This window comes from Cupressus sempervirens, chromosome 5, assembly GCF_028749045.1.
Source record: "Cupressus sempervirens isolate cs-2001-9-10 chromosome 5, ASM2874904v1, whole genome shotgun sequence".
In the NCBI taxonomy this organism is placed as follows: Eukaryota; Viridiplantae; Streptophyta; class Pinopsida; order Cupressales; family Cupressaceae; genus Cupressus; species Cupressus sempervirens.
The window spans coordinates 539,291,103-539,312,338 of NC_143122.1; the positions used below are offsets into that span (position 1 = coordinate 539,291,103).

The following is a 21,236-nucleotide window of genomic DNA, read 5'->3' on the forward strand; positions in this document are numbered from 1 at the left end:
GATAGCACAGTCGAGACAAAATCTAAATGGGAACTTGTTAAACAGAAGTTATGGGGAAATATTACAAAAAAGCATTCGTGGAAAAATGGCGGAAAAAAGTAATTGTGAGAAAATAGAAGAATAAAGGAAAATCCCAAAGTAATAAGGAAAGACAATGGTTTCAAAGCAATTTCCTCGTGTTAAGAAATGAGGTTGGCTCAATCTTAAAATAAATGAGGGTGTCACTAAAATCAAAATTAGCCTCTGCAAATTCCATTTTATCATCTGTTTTTGCAAAATAATATATTAGTTGTGCCTTCTTACTTTTTCCTTCGAAAAAGTGACTTCAGACTCATTTCAAATTATCAGCATACGTTGTCTTTTAGTTATTACTTTTTTGACATGTTTTCTTGTAACTACATAATTATTTACGCACATCCAACCAAAGTGATTGGAAAAAAGTAAAATGGGACTTGTATGAATCTTGAAGTTAACAAAATATTCTTAAGCTCTCAAAATATCACACTTTCCGAATTTGATATACTTCAAAAATTGCGGAGAGCTCAGAAATTGTGGAAATTGCCTTTGAAAAATATTGTTGGATTTGTCGTACTCTCCTAAAGTGAAAGCCATTGTTAGAAGTCCTTATCCTGATAATGTTGGTGCTTTTCAAGATTCATGAAAATTTCCAAGAATGTTGGAATTGACGGAAAAAGGGATGTTATGTTATATTTGTAGAAGCAAACATTCCTGTGATATCAGCACAAATATGTTTTGAATGCACAAATATTTTATTTACACGTGCATATGAATAAATACATGTTTGTCAATAGATGTGTGTGCCCATGTGTGGTTGGAGCATGAGATTGCAATGGCGTGTGTGTCAGTTGGCATTGTCTTCCATAGCAATTGTTCTGCTGAATATTTAAAAAGCAGATATATGCATGTTGCAAGAACTAATCAAATTATTGATTAATCACTTTCATTTTGCAGATGTTTGTCAACTCAGAAATGTATGCTCGCATTACAGTATCTGCTCTTTTTCACAAGCTTGCTGCCCATGTAGAAGCCGCTCAGTTCTCAGCAGACAAGAAAATACAAGAGGAGGCCATGCATGCATCAAAAGCTGGAAAAATGTTTCTTTTGGAGCTTTTAGACTCCACGGTAACTTTATTTGATTAATAGATATTTATAAACTTGATATTTATTGAAATTTAAGTGTAGATAAATTTTCATAAGTGCAATATAAATTTCATCAGAAATGTGTAGTAAAAATGATATATGGCTATCAGAAGATGTGCGTGCTACAGAAACATTTATGGATGGTTATTAATAGAGGCAATCCCAAAAGCTATCTTCAGAATCAAAATCTATTTTTGATCAATTGTCACAAGTGATCACTTGCTTCTAAACGTCTTAAATTTCCTCTTGTTATACCTTCTAGGCTCAAAAGCCTTGAGGCTACAAGTGAAAGCCCTCACTTTTTAAAATGCTGGTAACATATGTTGTGAGGCATGCACTTAACCACTTATAAAACATTGTGGCCAGAAAAGTAAATAAAGAAACATCAATTCTTCGCATATAGTTGTTAGTCATTTAAAAATATTACAATATAAAAAATAATTGGAACTGCATAACCATTTAAGGAATATTTCCTGTTATATGAACACATTCCCATAGAATAAAAATGATATTTATGGTATTATTTCTAGAGCATAGCCCTATATTATTTTATTCAGGTGATAGATGTAATGCCCTTCCCAGAGATCCTTGAACACAAGGATAAAACATGCACTAAATAATTTTTTTTCTTAAGATAAGTTACTTAACTAAAACAAGAAGTAACCAAGTGCAAGATTGAAACATCTAAACAAGAATAGGGAACATGGCTAAACTCACATGTTCACCTACACCAACGGAAGTCTTACAAACACTTCAAAAGATTTCCAAACACTAATCCATAACTTACAAAACAAAAGTCACACGAATCATGAGAATATACCAAGGGGATGTTCTGTTTAAAACCCAAAGTAAAAGTTCCTAGCATAGTTAGACATACAAGTCCATTTCCACTAATCATATCATAATCAAGAATTACAAACAGAGACCAACAACGGTCATGCACAAGATGAGGACTCAAAGCTACAACCACTCATCTACTAGACACCATGCTGAAAGACAAATGCTGAATCCTGAAATTTATCTAAGTTTGAATTCCTGAAGCCCTGAAATTTGGCTAAGTCTGAATTCCTGAAGCCTCAGAATTTCCCAGAATCTTTATCTTAACTCGGAGAGGTCTGGAATGTAATGTCCCCCATCTTTTGGGCCCTCAATGGAGTTCTTAGCTTTTCATTCTTTGAAGGTTAAGTGGAGAAATAAATTAAATTAAAGTCAACAAATAAATAAATCTAAAGGTGACTTTATATTTAATTAATTTAATTTTCTAGAAGCACAACTAATTATTGTATTGGAAATGGGGAAGCTTCTAGAGAGTGCATTTTCTAGAAGTACAACTAATTATTGCATTGGAAAGGGGAAAGCTTCTAGAGAGTGCAATTAAATAATATTTTATTTCCTTCTAGAAGGGTGACGGGAAAGAATAAATAGAGGCAAGAGCTTCATTGTTAGGCATCCGATTATTGTCAATTGCATTTGATATGAACTTGGGAGAAGAAACTAAGGGTTTCTGATTGTAGTTAGCCATTGGAGAGCATCAATTCTTTAGTGTTGCAACAATTTGAGGTGGTTAAATATCCACTGAATTTGACATTCAAGAGAGCTTCATTTTGGAGTTCTACTTGCGTTTAAAGTTAAGGAATAACCGAAGGGTTTGAAGAATATTGAAGGACTATCGAGTGCAGACCTGAAGATTCATTTTTGGCAGCCATTAGTAATCATTTTTTTCTTGCTGCTACAGTACACGTGAATAGTGTCGCGCTATAATACCTGTGCTACAGTATTTATGCAACTTTCATCTCCATCTGTGGGCATCACTATTATCAGGTTCCTCTTGTAACTATTAGTAGTTAGCATTGTAATCTTAAGCATATAATTTTGTTGTAAGTGATAACACAGTATCAAATTTGGCATTGCTGTAGTCATTATTGTAAGCCCATTTGTCTTGGCAAATTCATAGCAGCATTGTACATGGGAATGAATTCAATAAAGAAGATATATGTTGCATACCATTTGTTTGATGAAATGTCCATCTAATAGCATATATGATCAGCATAATAGTTGTATGCTAATTGTTTGTTAAAATGTCAGTTGGCTGTATGTATGCATTCCATATCTAGTTTTCATGTATATGCATTGAAAATACCAAAAAGAACTGCACTTACATATTAGTTCATGGTGAGAGGTATTGTAATATCATTTGCGAATATTTTAAATTTCTTAACATCATTCAAACAATATCAAACAATCTAAAAACATAGTAAAGAGAAAGGCAACATACAAGTGCTTGACAATATTCCTTGAGCTAAAATCGGTCAATTTGGGCAAGGGATATTATAGTGGTATCAGAGCTTGCTTGCAAAGTGTTTGACGAAATGTCAAACAACTGAATTAGAAAGGAAATTGGTGTTTGACAAAGTTGTAACTGGTTGGGGTTTTACAGTGGTATCAAAGTGGTTTCTTGCCATTCTGTGAGATAGGAAATTTATATTATTGTCAGATTTGCTGTTGCATTTGGAGTGACCAACACTCTAGCATTTTTTAGCCATGGATAGACATAGGAGGACTGGTAGTTCTAGAAGTCAGTGGAGTAATGACGAAGTTAGCGCGAAGATGAATGCTTTGCAGGAGAGTATGGAGAGACTTAAGCTTCATAAATAGAGATTGACACGGAGCTTGTCAAATCTCATTGGGTTTGTCATTTTGAGGGTTGGAAGAGTGACAGTACTTAAAAGATAATTGGTCTGATTTCTCAAGTTTAATTTTGATCTTAATGACCAGGCTCTGATACCATGTTATTGCAATTAAACTTCTGATACCATGTTATTGCAATTAAACTTATGATCAAAATTTAGTATTGTTAGGTTAATGACAAGTTTAACTCACAGAGTATTGGCTTATTTGTTTTGAATATGATTGTAGGTTCTTGAGCAATATTCAATACTGAAGTAGATCAGATTGCCAATGTAGAATAGATTGTCCCTGCAATTGTTGAACTATAGAGAAGAATTTATTTATGGATTTTGATGATCCTTCTCTTACATTTGATCAGTATATATAATATCCAATGTGCATGTACAAGAACATATGTGTCTGTTCAATGAATGGTCTCACTGAAGAGACACAATTTGTTATCTCAATGAAAAGACACAATTTGTTATTTTGACTAACCCAATTTACTCGATTAGTATCAGGTGTGATTATTAGAGCACCAAGAAATTATCTAGCATGATAAAATATAATAAATGAAGCCTGATTGATTTGAGGGATCATATGCTAGATCCTTATGCTTTGCAAATAGAATGATACTGATCTGTAATGTAAATTCCAATCCAAAGAGGAACACACATACTTGTATTTGATCAGATGAACGGAAGTATGAGGTTTTATGACAGAGTGCATAAGTGTATGTGTGTGAATGTACAATTGTTCACATGGTGAATTGGTGTACATGCACACACATATACATATATTTTCTTACTATTTTTCCTTGAATTTGACCGACAGTGCAATTTTAACAATCTATCTCGTGTGCGCATATTTCAACATCATCATTTTGGATCTCAAGGACACATGGTTCTTGAATTGAGACATTCTTTTTCATTTGTGTTTTTTGCGTTTTCATCTTTCTCAATTTGAGATTCTTTAACAACTTAATTTTTTTTGATGCTACCTTCTCTTCTTCCTCATGTGTCATTGAGACAATTTCTTCCTCGTTCTCATGACCATTCTGTCTAAGTAGAATTAATAAATTGTTTCTTTTCTCTATCATCTCTCCCTTTTTGTAATAGATAACTCTTATCAATTGCTTATTTGAGTAAATAATCGGGCCATCATTCTGACTAATAATTATGTGTTCAACTTATTTTCACACTAGTTAACATTTTTAGCCGAAGCATGAGAAAAATGGTTAAAATTTCTTCTCATCCTTTTTCATATTAGCCAAGAAAAGGATGAGAGTTGCTGAGGAACATCACCATGTTTGATCAAAAGTTACTGTTATTTATCTAAGTTGCCGGTTCGGATTCTGGTTCGGATGTGGATTTGACATTCGCAATTGACATTCACTCAAAAAATTTTGGGCTGGTTTTGGGTTCGTTTTGGGTTTGTCCATACAAGATTTCTTTTTAAAATATATAAATTTATGTGTGTGTGTAAAAGCATGCTGCGGCAAATAAGTTCATACACCACTATGCTAATATTGAAGCAACTTAGCAAATACCCTACCATATATATTAATGATTTAGTTCGACAACAAAATGTCAAAATACACCACCATATCAATAATTCAATTCAAAAACTTAGGCTATCTGTGAGTTTAATGGTCTAGTAGAGGCATAATGCTTGTGAAGAAAATGCTCATGAGTGCATTTGAATGTTGGTGGTGACAACAACACAAAATTTTAACAATCACACCATGCCTTTAATGGCATTTTTGTAAACTATACTTTATGTATAATTTTTTGGTTGATTTTATTTTAAATATGTTTAACTTCTAATAATTTTAAATATGTCTAAATATTATTATTTTTAATTAAAAACATAATATATGTAAACAAAAATAAAAATGGTAGTAGAATTCAATCCCAAATTTCTTTGTAAAGTTTATTAATAGAGAAATTTATTAAACATAATCTATGTAAACAAAACTAAAAATAGTAGTTGAACTTATATTTTATATCAGGAATTGCGAGCAGTATTCGTATTGTTGTGTATGGTAGCGGAGCTGCCAGGCAGATCAAAACAATGACAGCTCTTTTTCTTTGAATTTATTTGGGTTTCATTAAACTTTACTAATTTCTCCCAATCTTTGTATCGATTTATTGTGACCAGTCAAAGTGGGTTTCAATACTTGGATTGTGCGGTATGAGTATATATTAGCCATGTGAGCCTGCATTTTTCTCTAGATGCCCTCCGTTTTTCTGTGGATGAGCCCGTGTTTTGTTGTAGATGGCTGTTGTTTTAACTTGGGATGCTGTGTAAGACAAAAGAAAAACAATATTAAAAAAATACAATAAAAAACAAAACCGACTTTCATCCAAAGTTCAGACAAACTTGTTCCAACTCGACGAGCAAGTTTAAAAGTCAGTCAAAATTCGCCTCTCATTCGACCAGGGTTCCTGTGGCGTTTTTCAACGAATTTTCCAGGTAAGTACAGAATTTGATATGAATTGGAATCGAATTCGAATTGAATTCGCATGTCTAGCGAATCAACTTCCGAATTCCATGCTCGACCAGCGAATATGGTAACTTAGTTATTTATTCTACCGATTACTTTGGTCACAGTCAAATAATAAAAAAACGATGTGCTAAAACTCAAAGGTGTCCAGGTGTACTTTGTATGATGCATGATGAATGATTGGTTGTTCTTGCAAATCAGACTTTATTTTTTTTAGCTTGCAGATTTTTTGGGCTTGATCAATATCTCCTATTCTAACTGTTAACATCATCCATAACTTCTTTTGGTTTTGGTGTAGGCTAATGATCCAGATCTTTCCAAGGAGCTGTACAAAAAGTGGAGTGCTGTAAGCATTTACTATGCTACCTAGTTCTCTTTCAAAGAATGAAAAGTTTAATTAATTGTAATAATGTGATTTTTGTTGTTGGAGAATCTTATGCAATAGAATTGGCTTTGCAAAATGTTCTTTCAGATTCACAGGCGCAAGACCCGGGCTTGGCAAATGATCTGTATTTTATCGTGGTTTGTGACTGAGGACTCAATGGAGCTAATAACTTCTATTGTACATCGATGCATTTGTGTAAGCATTTTGCAAACAATCATGCTATTTGCTTCTACTGGTACCACTTAGGATTATAAAGTGGTTTGCTCTTTGGATTTATATTGTAGTTCTTCTATCCTGATGTATAATTGCTTTTATTGTACTGGACTACAACACAATACTCAATTACAAGTTATTGGAATTGACTTGAATCATAGAGACTTCTGGGAGATTTTAAGCACGTTATACAGCATTCCTTATATTCATAAAATCAATCCATTTCATTTAAATTATAAAATGATTTTCATGATCCCAAAATTTGGGAAAGAGAGCAGATAATATTAAAATGTCTTTCTTTAAGCAATGCAATGAATGGAACTCTTTAGAAACTATGTTTTGTGGATACATGATAGATACATATAATTAAACAGGTACAGATAGATTCATCAAGAATGTTATTTATGGATGGAACACTTTAGAAACTGTGTTTTGTAGATATATCGATAGATATGATTGAACAGTTGAAGATGGAATCCTTAAGAACAGCTTTTAATGTGCAATCCATTCTGTAAGCAGTCTGGCGCATAGAAACTGATCCAACATTTTAAAATTCACTCAGTTAAGTTTTCTTCTATGTCCCCTTTCTGAAATAGGGATTAAAGGAGATAAACTTAAATACAAAATTGACGAATAACAATAAAATATAATTACAAGTTAATTAAGTCTTAATTAAAGTTCAAGAGGCTTTTAATGAAGAGTTGTGACTCCCTGAAAACTAAGATTTAAAATGGAGAAGAGTTCGTTTGAAAGGGGACATGACAAATTGCAAAGTGAAATATGGAATTGTCAGGCTGGAATTGGAGAATAATTCAGAAATAAATCTGAATTAGAATTAAATGACAACAATTAAAGATTAGCTAAGGAGCCATTAAGAGAGTGGAATGGACACCATTGTTGGGAAGATATTTTAAGAAGTTGTAAAGTGCATTTGAGGGGAGCAAGAGTCATATCGGACTTACATTTGCAGATCTGCAAATGAGATGACGAAAGGGAGTTTATCAAAGAAAGGTTGAAAGCATAATTATAAGATGAGTTTATAAGAGAATTGTAAGAAGAGTATATACAGATATAAAAGAGGAATATATGCAAACATAGAAGAGATGTACTCGCAGACCTTTTCAGACCTGCATGCATATTTCATTTTATTTTGGGGCATGCTTAGTGCAGTTCAGTGTGTTTGATGCTGGTGACAAGTCTGTGTTCATTGATAGTGACCTGAGTGTACTTGGTTGTGATTTTGAGCAATCAACCTGCTGTACAGATTGTAACAGCTTTATTTCAGTTCATTAAAAGACCTATACCAGAGTTCTAGTCATCTATTTAAGATATGATATTGTTATTCTCAAAGTTGGACAAGTTTTTCTTTATATCAAATCACAACCAAGTATACTCAGGTCCCTATCAATGAGCATAGACTTGTCACCAACATCAAACACACTGAACCTTTCTAAGCACACCCCAAAATATAATGAAATATACATGCAGATCTGAAAAGGTCTGCAAGTACATCTCTTTTATGTTTTCCTATATTCCGCTTTTATGTCTGTATATACTCTTCTTACAATTCTGTTATAAACTCATCTTATAATTGAATGGGAGGAGATTTGATACCCCTTAGATTGTGATATTCCATCATCGGGAAATACTGAAATGTTTCAAACTTTCAATAGTATTTATTCTCATATCACAAATTGGATTGAGAACTACTCTTTTTATAATGATATCTATGATGCTTATTTGCTAATTTGTAATGAAAGAGATGTTCTTTCTGCCAGAGGTAATTACATATATGTCCTCAATATTATAAAACTAGATGGTACACCTGTCAGCAAGTTCAATTGGTTTATATTGTTTACACTTACCCTATTGAAATATCGGTATTCAGTAATCTTCCAGTATTGTCTAATGTCCCCTTTCTAGGCGATAGGAGTGGAGTACCAGGTTGGCTTATTACCATGTTCCAATAGGCCAACAAGATGGTTAGGGAATTCAATAGATGGTTCATGGAGTATAGCTGTGGACTCTAGGAGCCAATATGAGCTCAAGCTATTTTTTTATAAATTCATAAAGAAATAAATAAATATTTCCTCAATTTAAATCTTTGGCCTGTGTTTTATGGTTTGGTGTTTTTGATGAAGTTTGTAGTTTTTTTTGTGTATTTTTGTGGTTTGTAATATTTTTGGATTTTGCAATCATTGAAACAAGTGCCGAAGCTATTTAAACTTGAATTATTGAAAGCACTACAGCTATCTAACTCAATCAATTCAGATTGAACAATGACAAATGTTGCTTCTTTTCATTCATCAAATTAAACGTCCAATTAGAGAGAATCATGCCAGGCATGCCCTAAATCTCTGAGCCAACAAATTCTGATTTTACACTGACTGCGCAGTGAATAATCATCTAGGGCTTCTGTCAGTCTGGAACAAGGACGGACAACACTTGAAATGTTGATAGAATTAAAAAAGTAGTCCTGATCTGCTGTATACAGTAGTCTGATCTGCTCATATAGTCTGCAACTCAGATTCTTTAGCACATACTGCTAGGATCCACCCTTTGATGATGAGGCCAGGAAAGAGAACTATGAAGAGTGAGTGCTATTGGGATGAAAGATTTTCCATACAAAGCTGTGGACTGATAATGGTAAATTCTGGGCAGTTAATGGTGTTTCTTCTGCTAAAGCGAGCTTCCTGAATTGTTGCTAATGGCTGGGTTATGCTATGTGGATTCCTAATGAGCTGATTAATTTCTGAGACCACCAAACTGCTGCAATTTCATGAGGGCTACACGCCAGGTCTGAAGCAAGTGCTTTCCTCTTCAAATTCCTACTGCCAACAACTCCAGGAAGAATATCAACTACCACAAATTACTCTTGAGCAACGACTCTCCACTCTTGATTCTTTGGATCTATAAAATTATTAAATCCAAACCTGTTATGCAAGGTGCCAAATGTGTCTATCTATCTGCTAATTAAATCCAAAACTCCTCTCTCAAATTGTATTGTGCTTCACCAAGAGGGCTGGGGGCTATACCCAACTCATTGTGTCCAAGAATTGTCGTTCTCAGATCTCTATCTGCTGCAAACGCCATCTGCAGACCCTGTAACATTACTGTGCTAGCAAAAAATGAATCTGCATGCTTGACATGAATCATCCCTTCTCAACATTCCCATTCTCTGCCATTTCTGTCAACTCTCTTTGAGTCCGCTGATGCGCTCAACTCCACATATTTGTTCATGGGGACAATAATCATGGCAATATGAATCCTTTATTTAAAGTCCGATCAGCTCGATATTTATTTAATAGTAGTTTGGCTTATAAAAGTTTAGCTTTTATTAGATAGATATTTTGATTTGGAAGCCTTATTATGAAAGTGAATGTAGTTTATTAATTGAAGTGAATTTAAATTATTCACTTACGACAAATTATGTAATAAAGTGAATATAACATTCACTTATATTAATTTATTTATACCTATGAAATATTTATTTATTTCTTTAATAGTTAATAAAAATAGTTTGGAGCTCATATTGGCACCCAGAGCCCCTGGCTATACTCTATGAACCATTTGTTGAGTTCCCCAACCATCCCGTTGGCCTACGGGAACTCGATAGTAGGCCAACTTGGCATTCTACTTTGATCACCTAGAAAGGAGACATTATAGTCCTCCCTTGCTGGAGATTGTTTGTCCACAAGCAGTGCACCGCAATCCCAAATATACCATACCCAGCACACTGACTGCATCTGCTGCTCTATTCTGAAATAAATACCATGTATCCCCAATGTCGTGGACAACTCATCAACTCTAAAGTTCCGGTACCACCATGAAATGACTACTTAGGTCCCACAACAAAAAATAATCCCTGCACTATGAGGACGAAACCCTTCTTGCCATACAATACACACCAACCATCCAATTTGGCTATCATGATTCATAACACAACCAACAAAAAACACAATATCAACTGAGTGGTCCACACAATGCCAATCCAAGAAGAATAACCCATAACCTTTCTCCATCCCATAAACAAACCTCCATGACCCCGTACTGCTGAAATGTTGGGGTATCTAGTTCCATCTCAAAGAACACTAGATATTGCTGGCTAGGTTAACCACTGACCCAACTAAATTCTAGAGACATAAAGTCACCCACTAACAATGCTACGGCTAATTTGTCTAGGAATAGTTTATATGGCCAAGGCCGACATAGGAATATCCTCAACACCTGCAATATGGAGCCAATATGTCACTGGTCCACTAAGAGATTTTTCAATAAATCATCAGAATCATCAGAAGACTAGTCAACTCCATTGTTAAAGCCAACAACCATACTCCTAATTTCTCTATCTCTAGATACAAGCCTTAGTGCCTTAAGCACCACCTCCCTACCCTTAGTCATGAACTCAAGCTCCATCCTCGTAAAATCTTGCACATATCTCTCCAGGGATTGAAACCACTATATTCCCAAGACCATATTGGTTTCACCAAGCTCCACAACACAAAATGCATCTCTCAATGTATAGTTACCCTTCTATATACTAAGCTACAAAACTCTTCGGGTGCAACGTAAAGTGAATCCATTTGCAAGTGTCACACACAATGCTAGAAATCCCTCTGCTTGCAAACCTTGTCTATAAACAAATCTCTACAAAATTATGAGTAGTGCTGTTGTTCACCAAACAAATCACTTGTCCCTTGATCCCACCCTAGAGGTGGACAAGTTTGATCATTAGAATTCTTGACATGGTGGTGATAGTGCATGTGCTCATCCGCAACACCACAACCTGCTCATTACTGGAAAGATTCTGCAAATTCTGTATCCTTTGAGTCAGACTTTTACTTCAGTCCTTGATAGCTAAGAATGGTCTTCTAATAATCTGAATATTGAGGAAGTTGACACTTATATATCTGATCCAAAATTATCTAGTGCTGCAATATATCAGTATGATGATATTGCTTGAGGATATAGCCTTAATTGTGTAATATGTGAAGAACACTGAAATTCTTTAATGCCGATACAATAAGGAACAATCAACCTTGATCGAATGGGAGTATTTCTGATATTAATTACAGGATATTGATACTTAGAGGAGCAGACTGAATTGTTACTGTGTGTCCTCGAACTGCACCGATAACCTCCCTATATATATCCTTGCTGAAGGGTATGATACTTAGAGGAGCAGACTGAATTGTTACTGTATGTCCTCTAACTGCACCGATAACCTCCCTATATATATCCTTGCTGAAGGGTATGTCCCTCAAAGGGACATATCCCTTCCTAAACTAGCATAAACTAATTTTCCTATTTTCCTATAAGTCGGATAAACACAATAACATCTAACAATGTGTTAGATTAGTTAAGGGTTATAATGTTACTTCTTGAGAAGTCGCCGGCTCCTAAGGAAAGTATATAATTTAATGCCAGCCTAATGATACATTAGGGTAAGGAGGTCTAGTGCGGTCTGCACTTTCAGACCTGTATATTGTCAGGTTAAATACTTAACAATTATCTACATCTGAATGCACCTCAATAAGGTTTACCATGTCATTCCCGAGGCACCTATGTCTCAGCTCCCATGGTTCCTTATGAGTTAAACACAATTGCTTCCTCCTCGACTCATTCCTGAACTCTTAATCTAGCTTGGGAGGTGGAGGTGGCGTGGTCTTGGTATTTGTATCAAGCCTTTGGGGTGATGATGGGGAGCTTCTTCACTTCAGAGCTTTCTTGCTCTTCCAAGGCTACTCCTAGCTTACATAGGGTTACTATCCGAAACCCCATCCTAGAGAACTCCTTCCCAATCCCCTTTCACAAAGAAACTCACCCAACAATTCAAGTTTTGATCCTCTACCTTCAGTTCACCAACTATGCACTGTTTGGCCTAGAAAGTCAAAACTTCACTATGTACACCCAAAGGGCCAAAATCAAGTTTGAACCACCCTTATGGGGTTTTTGACACATTTTCTAACATTCTGCATCATTCTTTTGAGTTTCACACACCCACAACTCCAAATTACCCTGTTTAGCCTTGTAGCCTACGAGCCCCTATTAGGCCTCCTAAAAACAAGGAACAAGCTATAACTCCCAAAAAATCTTAACAAGGCCACTTGGTGTCTTCAGAAATTTGATTCCCTATGACTTAACCTTGAACATTTTTCAGGTCTTAGGCTCTTGTGATGACCATACAGTACGGCTTTAGAAAACCCTCATTTTAAGGGTTTCAAAGGCAATGTTAATGAATCTTTCACAAATTGTTCCAAACTCCACTTCCAACCTCCTCCTCTGAGTTATGGACTCTTGGTATCCTCCTCCTTCATTAGATTGGCATGTGCCAATTCATTGTTTTCACCAAAATTGCCATTCAAGCTTTCATTGCACCTTGCCAAGCCTTCACTACTTGCCTAGGGCTCGCTTGAACAATTAACTACTTGACTTGCATAGACCCCAAAAGAACTATATACATTATTTACAGGGGCTATTGCTTGATTTCCAAGAGCCATGGCATTTTGACCAAGGAGGTTCAAGCCATAGCCATTTTAGTGCTGGTAACACAAAACTGGACAACAAGAACACAAAACTTAAATAATTCTCTAAACCTTGTAAAATGAATGATCTGAATCAAAACAACTATGCACAGATCCAACACATGATCCAAAGCCACTACTCCATCAAAAATAGTAAGCTAATCAATCCAAAATCTTATTCAATCCTTCAAATCACTTTTTCTGTCAATCAAAACTGTCCTTCTTGCATATGTTGTCCGTACAATGGTACCTCCAACCTTTGACAATGAGTTGGAAAGTCTTCTTATAGATTCCCCTAACCACCTTACCCTTTGGTTCGACCCATATCTACCCATGTTGCCTTTTTGCCAAAATTGTGCAAAAAGTTTCTATGTAATTTTGCAAAAATTGCAAAGTTGTCAATGAGCAACTTTTTGACAACTTTTGCAATTTTGCAAGTGGAGCCTTCAAACTTGACTAGTTTGTTTCCAACCCTTAGGAAATGAACTTAAAACACCTAAGGACCATTTTTAAACACATCTATAGCCCATTTCTAAGTCTTTTTCCATACTTTGCCTTATTGAGCAATTTCTAAGCAATTTTTGCCTCTCAGGACCTAATTGACAAATGTTGACTCACATTCCAAATCCTTCCTATCCAAACCTCCTAAACTTACCTTGGGACTTTATTCCTAGTCCTTATTTCCTCAATGGTTGGTTAGACCATTTACAAACCCAAAAATGGGTTAGGGTTTTACATTTACCCCTAGGTGCTCTTGCACCAGGTGACTTCATACTCCTGGAGGATTTCTTATCCTGTTGAAGGAAGATGGAGGTGGTTATGTCTCAAGACGAAGGGTAGTATCAATGGACTTAGTAAGGGTTTTGGGTCTAAAATTGCGAATTGAACCCTTAAGTTTCTCTTGGAGACTCTCAATGAATAGCATTCCCACATGTTTCTAAGGTCTTCAGTAGCATAATTTCAATCCTCTGGAATTCATTGATATAAGAGTCTACATGTCCAATCTATCTCAACAAAGCCAACTCTTTGTAATATAACTTTGTATCCTTCCAATCAAACCTAGCAATCAACCTCTCTGTTAACTTTGCATAGGAATGAATGATAGCATGGTTTTGAGTAAGAAGACCATGGTGCCACCAATTATACAGGACAGCCTCTTGGTGTAGGACAACAAAATGGATAGCCTCATCTTCTTCCATTGAATTCAAGGATTGGTAAAATGTCAAACTTGTGGACCTAGGCTCATGCACTACTAGAGCCACTACCATCAAAAGGAGATAAGGTTACCTTATTAGTAGCCCGATTCAGCTCAGAATTCTCTTTTTGTTGCTTGTATCCCCTATCGTTACAGAATCTCATACTATCCCAACTCTCCAGACAATAGTGATGTAGTGGAAAAGCCTATTTGATATGTGCTGGAAGATATGCCCACTCCTCATTAACTGCCATAACTGTATCAAGGAACGTTACACACTTTGGAGGATCAATTGACGACTATTCTTCCCTTTGAATGAAATGGGGGTGCATCGGTCTGTGAATGGTCCCGGTATGGGTTCTATGACACCTAGGTTATATGGAGGCATTGTCCAGGGAAGAAGAAACTTTATTGTTGCTACGAATTTTCATGGATGACATTGACGTACTATGACTATCATGTCTACCTCTATGTTGTCCCAAGTGCATTCTGTCCAAAGTATCGTGTAACCTATTGAGAGCTTGTGGTATACTCATGGGTAGTAATGAGAGTTCTCAAACTTTCTCTCTTGATCCTCATGTTGGCCCTATCCAATTGCAAGCTGGCCTTGACCATTGCCACCTTGAATATTACCCTCATTTGAAGTAAGTTTTGTATCCTAGTCCAACTATCCTCTCCTGTGAGAGTAGTACCCGTGGATCTCCTCTCCACGCATATGCATAAAAAAATATTTCAATCCCATAGGTTGGCAGGATTATGCTCTAATACCAATGAAAGATTCCACCTAGGGCACTACTCTTCTGGAAGAATATGGACTACCAAAAATAATCCTAGGCAATCAATCTTCTCTCTTGATTCTTCATCTCTATAATATATTAAATCTGAACCTGTCATGCAAGGTGCCAAATGTGTCTTTCTGTCTGCTAATTAAATCCAAACTCCTATATCAAATGGTATTGTGCTTCACCAAGAGGAATTGGGGTCTACATCCCACTACTTGGGTCCAAAATTTTTCTTTATTAGACCTATATCTGTTGCAAAGGCCGTTTGTAGACCTTGTAAAATTACCGTGCTAGCAAAAAATAAGTTCCCATGCTTGAAATGAATCATCCATTCCTCCTTAACATCCTTGTTCTTCACCATTGCCAACAAAACTCTCCTAGCCCACTCACACACGTAACTCAACTTATTGGTTCATGGAGAGAATAATCACGAAAATATGAATCCTTTCTCTAATGTCCAGTTATCTTAATATTTATTTTATTTAAGTTTTCTGGAAGCCTTATTCATGAAAGTGAATTATATTATTCACTTATATAAATTATGATATATAATTCACTTAATGATAATTACATGACATGAAGTTTACTTATTGATAAGAATTTATATAATTGACTGATAATAAATTATTTAATGAAGTGAATATAACATTTATTTATAATCTACTTAAGAAATCATCTTTTATTTCCTTGTTAATAATAAAAAATAGTTCAGAGCTCATATTTACTCCTAGAGCCCCTGGCTATTCTCGGTGAGCTATTTGATGAGTTCCCTAAGCATTGTGTTGGCCTACAAGAACTCGGTAATAGGAAAACCTGGCACTCTGCTCTTGTCGTCTAGGAAGGGGGCATTACATATTGGAAAATTGGAAGGACCTTGATTTTAATTTTAGTCATTAGAAGTTTTCCTACTATTAGTTGGTGTACACAATTTGTTAATTTTTTCTAGTTTTAAATAATATTTCACAATTAAAAGTGGAAGTGATCGTAATATTTCCTAGAAATTGGATGTTCCACTACAATACTTGTTGATTAAGTGGATGTTCACGTTTCTATATTGCATGCATCCCACTGTATAGTGGTTTAGGTGGCTAGTCACTTGATAATTTATTTCTAGGAGTTTCTTTTAGTTAGTAATTGTGGCACCACATGTTCTAACATCTAACCCTGCCCATTTCAAGATTAGGGCAATCAAAAAGTTGAATGAAGGTTACAAATTTCATTCTTGTTGAAAGTAAAACAAATTTTCAAATTATTTTTTGGGTATCTATTATAGTTAGTCAAAGGCTGTTATATACGGTTGTGTTTCTCTTGCCAATGGGCCCTTCAAATAGATTTTGTATCATTTAGAAAAGAAGTATAATCTAGATAGGTTGACTCTGGTCCTTGGTTGACTATGTGTATCATTGAGGAAAGAAGTATAATCTAGATAGGTCGACTCTAGTCCCTGGTTGACTATCTCTAGTCTGATTCTATAATAACTTCATATAAGAGTAAATTATCTATTTGGTATTCGTTACTATTTCTATTTATTATTTTAATCTTCATGTTTTATAGGCGATCTTGAGCAATGAGACCCCCTCCTTATTTATTCTCGAAGCTGCTATAAAGAGTCTTCCATTTTTATGCACATATCTACAAGATTTTATGCACATAATGGAACAAAGGCACCATTGAGAGTTTTTAAACTATGGCATGTACTATGTATCTCTAAAGTTGTTGTATTGTTCCTATCTCATTGATAATAGTGATACACTAAAAGATGATTTTTTTTTTCTAGGAAGGCTATCACCATTTTGTTTGTGTATTTTTTATATATATCCTTTCTTTAGTGTTGTCAAAGAAATAGAGAGCTTATCAAGAGGGTACTGCTTGATTTTTATTTGTGTATCCTTTCTTTAGCGCTGTCAAAGAATAGAGATCTTTTCAAGAGGGTATTGCTTGAACAAGAAAAGATTGAGATTATCATGTGTATTGTATTGTGGTGAGGTCTCTAACTAGAGTATTATTGCATCTTTTGGAAAGCATGTCTAGGATCAATTTGCATTTCTTTGAGCACAAGTGAGGTTTGATGGTAGGAAAAAACAATATATATAGTTGAGAAAATATTTTCACATTCTTAACAAGGAGCTCGCAAAGACTAAGACACAAACGACATCATTTGGGATAAAGATAGAATAGGTGTGTCATGTCCCATCCTCCATATATATATATATATATATCTATATTTATATCTATATGTATGTGTATATGTATATCTATCTATATATGTATATGTATGTATATGTAGATAGGTAAAGATATATGTAACAAAGTAGTTGATATGCATGAAGAGAATATATAGAGAACATATATGAAGAATTTGTAGATGATAAATAGAGATAATGTGAAAGGAGACATGAGGATTCATAAATGTACTTGGCTGATATTGATAATACAAATAAATCTGATTTGTATAAATGTGTAATGCAATATTCTTTTATGTTCAGTTAACTAGTTGATTCTCTATTTGGAGTAATTCCTTGCTTCTTTTGTCTAACCAAGTCTTGAGTATACATACAATACTTAGAAAGAACTTGGCGTCCAAAAATCCGGTTTGTGTTCCACATTTTTTTTGCTAAAATTTGTTTTGTTGACAACATCGTGGTTAGGTTGTAAAATAACAATGAGGACATACTCACCCTAAATGTAAAAGGTTGAAACCCTAAAACTAGCTTCTATGTTTCTGAACTCTATAGTTTTGATTGAGGATGAAAGGCTTAAGGATGCTACATAGGATTTGAATAGTGGAGCTAGTGGGATTGGCATTTGGGCTACTCGGTCTTTTTGAGTTCTATTTAGCCAATTAATGATATCAATGCCGTCATTGCAGAGTAGTTTGATGTTTTTTGATATGTTATTTGACATTGAATTCTCAATTATCATTATTTGTTAGATTCCTAATATGATGTCTCTTATTTTGAAGATATTTTTGAAAATTTACTAATGGAATTGGTTTTTGACATGGGATGACAAATCCTTTTCTTAGTCTTCTAGGAATTGTCTTGTTTTTTGAGCCAGAAGTTTTAATATTCCATGAAAGGAATACAAAATGTATGTTCTATTGTAAGTTATTGCCCATCTTTAGGTCATCCTTGTGCATTGATCAACATTTGTTCATGCAGACAATATTGTATTTCAGCACTGGTCTTTCCAGCGGGATCTCTTCCTTGTAGGTCTGTCACTACGTGTAGGAATTCTGTTTTGGTTACTATTCTTGGTTTGCTTGTTAACTGTTCATTTTGGTGTTCTGGTTTGTTCCTTTTGGAGTTATCATCATCGTTTGTTGGACCTCTTTTGGTGGCATTTTTCTATTGTATCTTATTTACTTCTTGTTCCGACCTCTTGCTTCCTATTGTGGAGGACCTTCTACTTGTTCTTTCTTTTCTTCTTCTGCTTGTTGCGTGTGTGCGTGGCTTTGTGTTTGTTTGTTGATTGCAGAGACAAATATTCATGATCCTATCTTGAGGCCTCTACTCTGTTGTAGACTTACCAATGTAAGTTTTATGGTGTATCCTTTTCTAACTTGTTGAAGTGGATGTGCCATCTTGGGACCAAGATCCATGTTCTCACAGAAATGGTCTTTACCATCTTTGAGAAATTTACAACTTTTATTGTGGGATAAGGTGGTTTCAAACAACAAAAAAACACTGACCACATATTGGTTTCTGAAGTCTCAATTAAACTCTCATTTGTCATGACTGAGAATGCTGATCTCAAAAAAGTTTTGGACTCTACTTTTGAGGATGTTTCAGAGATTAAACACATCTAGGATAAGCAGACTAACGTAGACAATCGACAAAATTCTTTGTAAAATAGAACCAAAATACAACTAAAATCTTGGGCTACAGTTTATCACAGGAATGGTGCTTGTCTTCATGGTTTTGAGGAGTTGGGTTCATGCTAAGTTGGTCAAGGTGAAAACTAGGAAGGTGGGCAAACTTAAGGCGAGCTACTCTTTAAGATAGGAACAATTGGATTTTTCAAATATGACCCTGGACAAAGCATGGAGCGGTTATCAAAAAACTCTATTCTTTTGCTTTTTATCCTCTGCTAATTGTCTTTAGGTCCATAGAGCTAGGAGGAAATTGTTCGCATCCCCCATGAAGACTTTTCTTAATGAGGATCTCACCAAGTTACACATTGCAAAACAAAAACAATCTTGAGAAATTGTGACAACATCTACACACAATGGCAAATGGGTAGTTATTGGGAACCTTTAATCAACAATTAGAGACTCCTCAGCAGGTTGGGAGCAGCAATTGCAATTATGGTCACATGTGTGGTTGTGCATGTAGCAATGTATAGGTGGTTCCTTGCATGTCAACTGCTATAACAACAAAAAGATCCTTTGGTCCTTGGTGGCTATATTTTGCAATGCTATTGGTTTATCTAATCTTCTCATAGTTATAGAGGCTCGTGAAAGCCTCACTCGTTTGCTTCTAGGTGTTACTGGGTTTCACTAATTATCAACTTTCAAAGATTAGGTTTTGAAGCTCAAGGGGTGCTAGGGGATCCAATGGGGTCCCTTTCTTGATCAACAATCAACTCTGGATTGCGGCATTTGTTGTTTACTCTAATAGTTTCCACCAAATTTATGTGGGTCCGCATTGGGAGATGGAAATGCATTGTAGGGATATCTTCATTATTGTGTGTTACTTTCCTCCATCATCATCTTTCTATGCTATACATAATGGGCAAGAAGGTGACACTTATATGGGCTTTTATGACAATATTGCTTGGTTTTCTATGGTGGGGAATATTATTATTGGTGGGGATTTCAATGCATGGACTAGGGACATTTAAATCCTCCTTCACAACCAAGTGGTGGATTCAATGTGCACTTCTGTGTCAGATCTATCTTCCTTGGGTCTTCAAAGAAACTCTGAGGACCCCTCACAAAGCACAACCACCATTTACTCTAGTTTTCTGAGTCCTCAAATTTGGTGATTTTGAATGGTCTTGTATGCTTTCCTAGCTCTGTTTTGTTCACTTGTTTGCTTCATTGTGGGAGTGTGAGCATTGTGGACTACGCCTTCTCTAGGCACTTTTTCATCCCCTTTGTTAGCTATTTCACATTCACCCCACTTCCTTTGGCCGACCATGCCCTTATCAACCATACCATCTAGGTGTCCCCTACTCCCCCTCCCCGTCTCCACCCCTTCTTCCTTGTCAACCCCCCTCTGCACCTCCTTTGTCTTTGGTAGTGGACACCAGGACCTCTTCACCCTTTATCTTAGACATCTCCTCCCTTTGGATCCCTTCTCCACCCTTGAGTGTGCCTCCCCTATCTTTGACCACCTTTCTACCTCTATTTGGGAGGCTTCCCTCTTGTCTTTCCCCACCATAGCACCATGTTGATCCATCTCCCCAAGATAAGAACACCTGCCCTATGAACAAGTGGTACAATCATGGATGCAATTCATTCTTTCGTACTTTACGCACGGTTTGCAACCTTCACCCAACTTTTTTCATAGCTAAAATACTCCTACTGCCAGTTCCTCCATCATAAGAAATGCATCTTCATCATGCAACACACTAGAACCCTTTGCGTCTCACATCCTTAGTCCACCAAAGCCTTCTGGCTCACCCTTTTTCCTCATCAGTTCCTCCTCTTGCCCACCTTGCATCATAACCCACTAGTCTCCCACACATACACTCTCTATGATATTCTTGATTAGCTTTCCATCCTTGTCACCCCTCTCCCCACTTCCATCTTGTCATCGATACCAACGTCAAAGAGGCAACTGGATCTATGAACAGTAGC

General features: G+C 35.7%; 1 protein-coding gene across 9 annotated transcripts in view; it reads left to right on the plus strand.

Moving 5' to 3' along the window:
- The window catches only part of LOC149557071 (tRNA/rRNA methyltransferase (SpoU) family protein), a 332,528-nt gene that overhangs the window by 191,649 nt on the left and 119,643 nt on the right, over positions 1-21,236 (plus strand). For all 9 annotated transcript variants that reach the window (XR_016364835.1, XR_016364836.1, XM_089831747.1 and 6 more), the window contains 3 exons: positions 973-1,143; positions 6,633-6,680; positions 6,807-6,914. Coding sequence is in view for 7 of the 9 variants with exons in the window: in XM_089831747.1 (XP_089687873.1) it covers positions 973-1,143; positions 6,633-6,680; positions 6,807-6,914 (327 nt within the window). In the remaining 2 variants the exon portion in view is untranslated. The remainder of the gene's footprint in view (positions 1-972; positions 1,144-6,632; positions 6,681-6,806; positions 6,915-21,236) is intronic.